Genomic DNA, 7,999 nt, shown 5'->3' with positions numbered 1-7,999 from the left:
CACCCCACACTATGTGTTGTTGTAGCCTGGATTCCCACTGAGACATACGGCTCAGTGTGCCAGGCATAGGCAAAGGTGCTTGTCATTAGATGGAGCCTCCAGAACCCCTAGGCCTCACATTGCACAGGTGTGATGGCAGAGGGGACATACTCCCTAAAAGTCAGGATGCTTCTCACCCATTTTCACCCAGGTGTGGCTGAGTCTATTCCCTGCAGTAGAAAAGGCAGACATGACATCCTCAGGTCAGAATTTATTTCACACCACCTCATTTACAACATGTTCAAGTACAAGTCTGCCAGTGTCCCTGATCCCTGGAGAAGGAGGGCACAGAGTGGCCAGGCACAAGGCGGGCCTGTCTGGAGAAGACCTGCACCCACTTTGGCTTAGGGTTCCTGGGTGGTCCTTCCTAAGGCTGCCAAGCACAGAATATGTTATAAAAGGCCTCCTTATGTGCTCATGGTGGGAAGAGATGACAGGTCTGGGGCTGGGTACAGGGTTAGGCCAGGATGCCATCCTGGACTGTGGGGACAGGCTGAAGAGATGCTCTCCAGCACACGTCCAGAACCCTCTCTGCAAACCAAGCTGCTCCTCAGCCTGAGGCTCTGAAGTGGACTCTGTATTAACTCCAGCACATGCTTTAAAAAATGCTCAGCCTAAACCCCATTTCACAGACACACAGGACAACTTCGAGCACAGCTGTACCCACACTCTGACCTGTGCAGCAGCCTGCTCAACCCTGCTGCACTGAAGGTCCAGGCATAGAGCCCTGACCACACTGGCACCATGGGCATCCTCTGCTCCCCACTTCCATTTGGGTGCAAGGGGTCCAGTCTTGATGCTCACTGTCCGCTGCACTCACTTCCTGTTTAACGTCACCCACCAGCTCAGGGCTCAGCCCTGCCCACCCGGCACCAGGGCTGCAGAGTGCTGGGCAGCACAGAGGCTGCAACAGGTGTCAGCCCCAGCATCTCAGTGAAGCAACTTCGTTTGCTCAGGTTGGAACAAAATGCTTCAGGAAACTATGACGACGCCAACGTCAACGTGTTGAAAAATCAATAGTAAAGTCTATGCATTTAGTGGTTTAAAGATTAACCTTTGTTAAACAAAGAAATTCTTTCATCTCACTAGCAGGAATAAGGAAGCCCCTAACCTAAAGTATGGAATGACCCTTCACTGTTTTCTATAGAAAAATACAAACTAGATTTTTTTTTTTAAAACATAAAAAAGAACACAGAGCACCAGGACTGTCACATTGGGTTCTCAGGAGGTATCCCCAGCTGCTTACTGAAGTGGTCTGGGGTTGCCTTGTGCCAGGATTTGGGCCTGGCTGCCTGTGGCCTCTCAGACCACGCTGCTGCAGTATTAGAGGATGCTTGCCTTCAGGAGGGTGGGCTTTAAGATCCCCTGAAGAACATATGCATGTGTGGCGCCTGTCATCCCCAGCCAGGAAGTGACCAAGTGGTCCTGTACAGACCTGGCCCCCTCGGGCTGGAAGCCACTGGATACCTGGCTGGTTGTTCTAGCAGCTCTCAAGAGACCTTCTCCTTAGTTTTGTTTTAAAGTGGTCTCAAGCTTGTTTACATTAAGATACACTTAAAATCACCCCAAGGGTATGATACAGTATCTGTTCACAGAAGCAGAGACAAGGGTCCCGAGTCACCTAATCTGCTTCCCACTAACATTTAAAGTTTGAACCCTCAACAAACATAGCTGCCTGCACATGTGTATGCACAGAGAAGGACCTAGGAAAGAAGGATCACTGGGTCCCACAGAATCTGCACTGGCCTTTCAGGGGTTTGCTTTCCTGCAGAGGGTGGTGACAGTGTGGAAGCTAAGACCCTCTGCTTGGTTGCCACACTGGATGGTGTGGTGCGAGGCCCGTCCTGAGGGCCCGGAGCACCACTGTGACCTCCGGCCATTGATCCCTGGGGGAGATGGGCACTGGCCCCCATGGCTGCTCAGGGCATTCGGTGGTGCGTGCTAGGCATGGGCAAGACTGGCCTGCGCATCTGAAACACCACGCACACTGTCCTTCCGTCTATACTGTGCTGGTTCTTTAAAATCTCAAGCAGCTGAGCATCACTCAATGGCCAGAGATGGCTTGAGATGTTGTGGCAGAGGTGCCCATTATTTCCCAGATCTTTCCTCTTATTGAAAGCAGTGTTCACTTGGTCTCCGGAAGCACTGTTCCCACCAGGGCTGACATGCGGTGAAGCCCAGGCCCTGGCAGCACCCCCCATCCCCAAGAGGGGCGCAGCCATCGTCCCTGTCCATCCTGCTGACACCGTGAAATAGCAAACTCTTGATCCTGACAGCAGACTTGAGCCTTTTTCATATCAGACATAAATTAATCCAGAGGCTGAGAGCTCTAAACTTCCAGTTACAGAACATTCTTAAATTACAACTTCCTTAACTTACTTATCTCACATCAGAAGTAAACAGACAGGAAACTAAAGCCAGGGCAGAGGATGGGCCACCTGGGGGCTCTGAAATGAGTCGTCAGGCATGGGCTTGGTCGCGTGGCTGCCTCAGGCCAGGCAGCAGGACTTCCTCCACCAGGACCTGGACAAGTCCCTCACTTTGTCCGGAGTCCTGCTCTTACACTTCCTGGGCTGCTGCTGGGAGTCTGCATGCTGGATCCCAGCCATGATGGCGGCATCAAAGACCTCCTTGAGGTTTTTCTGAGTCAAGGCCGAGCATTCCACATAGGAGGCGGCTTTGATTTCCTCTGCACACAGCTTGGCTGCCTCCTCAGGCACAGGCTTCTCTCTGCCTTTGTCCAGCTCAATGAGCACTTTGACATCTTCTCTGAGGTCTGACTGTGTCCCCACCAGGATGATGGGCACTTTGGGGCAGTGGCACCGGATCTCAGGCACCCACTTCTCGTTGACATTCTGGAAAGAGGTGGGGCTCACCACGCTGAAGCAGAGCAGGAAGATGTCAGCATTGGTGTAGCACAGGGGTCTCAGCTTGTCAAACTCATCCTGCAACCAAGCACACACCAGTCACCCTGGTTAGCTCTTGCCAGCAGAAGGCCCTCTTAACCTGCTTCCTAGAAGGCCTGGCTGTACCAGGAAGCCCATGGTCCCCCCAGGAAGAGCCAGCATCCAAAACTGCTTCACTGCCTGTCCCAGACACAGGCACAGCAGCGTCCACCCCAGGCCAACAAGGCCCTAGAGCCCATGGCCCGAGGCCCCCAGTGCTGTGATCACCCTGCTGAGCACATGGGAAGGTGCTTGAGCAGTGGGTCTGGAGACTGCTTTTATCTGGCCTTCAGACCAGAGTGACCCAGACTTACTATCACCTCTGGGGACTAACCATTCTTCTGAAAGTCAGAGTGTGCCTGCACTAACCCCAGACCCCACCTGATCCTGCAAGACGTCTGTTGGCACAGCCCCCTCCTCAAGACCCCAGCCCTTCCCTCCCCATGACAGGGTGAACCATGCTGTCACCCACCTGCCTGTCACCCACAGCACAAAGCATTGTTTCAGACCCAGATCAAGCCAGAGCAGTGCTGGGGACCCTGTGAGGTCTCTGGCACCAGCAATCAGGGCACTCTGTCCCTTGGTGTCCCTCACAGACACTGGTCATCATGCTCACATTCTGGCTGTAGACCCTCCCTCCCTTCCTCCTTTTCTCTTAAACTTCTTTGCTCCTGCATTGACCTCTGACAGCACCAGGGGCCTCCAGGCACAGGGCTGGGACAGATGAGCCAGAGAACGGGCACCCCCTGCACAATGAGAACAGCTGGGCCAAATGTGGGAGTGGACCAGCAGTGGGTGCCCACATGCGTGGATATTCCTTTACAATCACCACTAGCGGACACACACCAGACACCTCCTACAACCAGGCCTAGCTGCGAGGACTGGGCTGTAGACAGCATGACGGGTATGCCAGTCAGTACCTCCTCCAGTCGGTCACCCCAGAGCCTGGCAGCACCACGGCCAACCACCACCGAGAGCTCTCTCCTCCCCTAGGAGTATCCTGCACCTCTTGTTCATGAGTAAGACATACACCTGTGGACACTGCCTCCGGCATGACATCAAGAAAACACCAGGCACACCCAGGTCTCAGAACCACTGGCATTCCCTCACTAGCCCCATACAGTGTGCCACTCTTTGCCAGGCCTTCCTCTGCATGGAGGACTCCTATGATGTCTCCTGCCCTGCACTTCCTCCCTCTGAGGCCCCGAGTCTCCACTTGGGGAAACAGCCAACCAGCCACACAACAGGAATGAGCACAGCCTCTGCTCACAGGCACTGCAGATGGACCCTGAGACAGGACTCACACCTTTTAGTGCCAATCCTGGGCTGCAAGAATCAATGCAGAAACCCAACCAGGAGGTTCAGCAATGAAGACCTCTGCAAGAGCAGCTCCACCTGCCCTCAGGAGCCTGCAGTAGGCCTGTAGTGTAGATGCCTCACAGAACTTGCTTTGGGGTGGGATGGCAGATACGGGCCAAGACCCACTGGTCAGGCTGATGTGCTACTTTGTTTTGTTAGTATGAAGCTTTTCCCAAGTGCCTCAGGGGTCAAAGGCTGAAGAATTCTGGGCTGTGGGAGCAGACCCCTCTCCTTCAGTGATCCTCCCTTCTTGCATGCATGGCCATCTGTCCACCTTCACCCTAGCTGTGCCTGAGACTGTGAGTCAGGCATTCAGAGCTGCATCTGTCATGTGTGGAGATCCACAGGCACCACAAGTGCCTTCCTCACTGACTGCCTCCTGGAGTAGCAGCACCCTTGCTCACAGGCCACTGGGGTCAGTGGCTCACAGGCCACAGGGGTCAGTCGCTCACACTCCTGCCCAGAGGAAGGAAAGTTCCTTGGTTGGGCCACAGAGAGCCTGGCAAGTGTCACAGCAAGCCCTCAGACAGTAGCTGGCCAGATAGGACAATGAGGGTAGAAAAGGATGACCACCTCTGACCAGTCCTACTACCATCATGACACCCCCTGACTGGCACCTTGGAGCAGACCTGACCTTGGCCAGCAACATGCACTTCTCTTATGGAGCTCTGCAGCTGGCTTTCTGTGGGTCTTTGGAGTACAGCAATTCCCAGCAAATGACATGGGACACAGGAGGACTATCTACAAACAAAGCCACCAACTTGGCACTGAGACCTCTTCCTGAATTATAAGCATCCTTTGTGAATGTGTTTCTAAAATGGTCCTTGTGCCCTCCTGACTTTTAAAGAAAAACTACGAAGGAAAATGCCAACTCCTTCTCCACAATTCAGTCCCTTTTAAAATGTTTTCTGGGTAAAAACACTACTCCTGTTTTAAGAGCCTGCCTGGAGCTTTCCACCAGGCCCACCACCTGCCCAGCAGAGGCCTTCCCCTGTGGTGCTCCTTTCCTTGGCGAGCTCCCAGACACCAGCTCCTCTTCCCAGGAACTTCAGAGCTGTGGAGGGCAGGCCCATGGCTAAGCTGCACACCTGGGGCCCAGCACTCCGCCCACCATCTGCTCAGAGCCATGTGGACTCTGCAAGGCACTGTGTATGTGCATGGCCAGGCATGAGTGCCCAGCTCAGCACTGTCTCCTGGGGAGAGCAGCCTTCCCAGGGAGCCTGGTGGTAGGCAGGGATGCTGTGGGGCAGGAGCCTGGGGTCTGTTCCTGGGGACGCCTTGTGTCTTCCAGCATTCTGTCCTGTTCCCAGGCTGCTGCTCCACAGGAGCCTATGGATCCTGGGCCACTCTTCAGCCAACCTTAACGATGGGAAAAACCAGGCCCCTCAGCTTACAAAGAAATGCCTCCCATGGCATTCAGAAAGAGCAAGTGCAGAAGAGACTGCGCTGACTTTCTGGTCCCACAGCAAAGATGTAGGGCCATGTTGGGGTCTCCCTCCCTACAAAGGATATGAGATGTCTCAGGCTGGGCTTTAACTTGCTGCTGTTCTGGGAGGACCACAGCTGCCCAGATTCATGTGACCTTAATGTCTGTACAATAAAATCTGCCCTTACCCTGAACTGCTGTTCCAGAGTGGGTGAGCAGCTTGGGAGCCCTGTCTTGGATGTGGCACTGTGACCCTGCAAAGCCAGCTCGCTCATAAGCCTGATATCCTGGGATGGCATCTCAGCAGAGCACACTTCTACCTGCCCGTGGAGCAGCCCCAGCATTGGGCCTGACTCCTTACCTACTGGAGAGACAAGTCCAACAACAGCCACCCAGCAAGCTCAGCACAGGTGCTCACAGGGCACGTGTGAGCTTGGGGACTTGAGCAACTAGGGGGGTGAGGTGGGGTGACCAGGTGGAAACTTCTCCAGGGAACACCATGGGGACCCATGCTGTTCCTTCATCACTGCCTGGCTGTTTCCCAACACCCAGCCTCTGGACAAGAGTCCATGCCCTAGTCTGGAAAGAGCAAGGCACTGCTCATGCCTCTCTCCAGCTCAGGACTGCCCTGGCCACTGCTTCTCTGCTCCAGGGCTGGGGCTGATCCCGGAGAATCAACTGTAGCTACAGAAGCAGATCCCTTACTGGTGCATGTTCCACCTTTTCTTGAGCAAATTTCTTAAATATCTGGCTCTCTGGTCTTTAATATCACCAAAGCATCACAGCATGTTTCAATAAAACTAGAAAGCAAGGGATAACAGAAATTCCTGTGAGATAAGGGCTATTTCTGCCCAGGGTCCCCTGCTGGCCAGAATGAAGGCAGCCAAACCCTGTTTTGCTAGTTCCAGAGGTGGCCTCTTCTGCTTCCTCCCACCACCCTCCAAAGGGGCCACAGCAGGGCAGGGCTTGCTCCACCAGGCTTCGCACAACCCAGTTACCAAGGGAATTGTTTGGAAATACAGTCAAAGGTCATCTGGAAGCCTTTACAAGGCTGCTTCCTCTCCAGCACTGAGTCGTAACATGATACTGACCTGTCCTGCTGTGTCACAGAGCTGGAGTCTCACAGGCCGCCCGTCCACTGACACCACAGCTTGAAAACAAGACGAGATGATTATCAGGAAGTTTCTCAGCCCCAAACCCTCTGCTTCCAAACCCCTCTGCTCCAGTTCTGGGTCCTCCCAGTCCTCCCATGAACTAAGTAAAACAAGGAGGCCCATGGAGCATTCTCCTACACAAACCCCAATGCCAGGAGCCAGGCAGCAGACCCAGAGTCCCTGGTGGCTCCTCTGAAGGGCCTGTGCTTTTCTCACAGCCCTTGAAGATTTATTTTCCTGTCACACTTGTTACAAAGACCTAAAAGCAACACAGAGGGCTAAGTGGGAAACAGTTCTGCTGTTTTACATCAGTGGGAAACCTCCCAGATAACTCTGTTTCCCAGGGAAACAGCTGCCTGACTTTAGGGCTGATCCTAAAACTGCAGCCTTAGAGACTTGTGCAAACACAGGCTGCACATGGTCCCGTGCCTAGAAGAGGGCACCTCTCATATCCCTCCATCCCCAAGGAGGACTAAACAGAAGAGGAGAAAAGCCTGGCCAGCTTTCCCCTAGGTCAGCATGTGGGTGGGGAGGCCTGTGAAGGTCCTATAGAATTAAACCACTTTATCCTTCTGCTCAACCCAGTTGTTTACACGTATTCACACTAGTCAGCTGGGAGAGAGGCCAAGCAATACAGTGCCTGGGAACCCCTCACACTACACCTTGTAGGTAGCTTACTCTAAGGTGCAGGAAATCAGGCCCTGCCAGCAGGAGTGCAGAGATCAGAAAAGCAATTTTTTAAAAGGAGCAAGTCAGGTTGTGTTTCGCTCAAGTGTCTGTGAATTAAACTTTTTCTTAAATTCCTGAAAGAGTGAATAATCAAGATAAAGGAGCCCTTTATCTTCCCAGGACACAGCACCCCTTAGGTACGAACTCGAAGGAGCTTAAAGAACAGCGCCAACAATCCGAAGCAGAGCCAGCGAGGGCGGAGCGCTGGCCGGGGCCCCGCGCCGCCCCGGAGAAGGATGGTGGGGCGACCAGAGCCTCACCGGCATGCGGGGCCAGCTCACCATGGCTAGTTCTCGGGTGCCTCGGAGCGGGGACGCGCGGGCGAGCCCGGCCGCCGGGCGAGGGGC

At 54.0% G+C, this 7,999-nt stretch overlaps 1 protein-coding gene across 1 annotated transcript; it reads right to left on the bottom strand.

Annotated features, from left to right (window-relative positions):
* Window positions 1-235: 235 nt before the first annotated feature.
* Window positions 236-7,930, bottom strand: Rhou (ras homolog family member U). Its single transcript, XM_015504304.2, has 2 exons — window positions 6,861-7,930; window positions 236-2,984 (listed from the first exon to the last, which is right to left on the bottom strand). Exons 1-2 carry the CDS (start codon window positions 7,044-7,046, stop codon window positions 2,529-2,531), a joined length of 642 nt encoding a protein of 213 aa, XP_015359790.1. The 5' UTR covers window positions 7,047-7,930; the 3' UTR covers window positions 236-2,528.
* Between the last annotated feature and the right edge of the window lie 69 nt (window positions 7,931-7,999).

The sequence above is a fragment of the Marmota marmota genome, unplaced genomic scaffold (assembly GCF_001458135.2).
Source record: "Marmota marmota marmota unplaced genomic scaffold, marMar, whole genome shotgun sequence".
NCBI lineage: Eukaryota > Metazoa > Chordata > Mammalia > Rodentia > Sciuridae > Marmota > Marmota marmota.
This window is presented reverse-complemented; position numbering and strand designations above follow the sequence as displayed.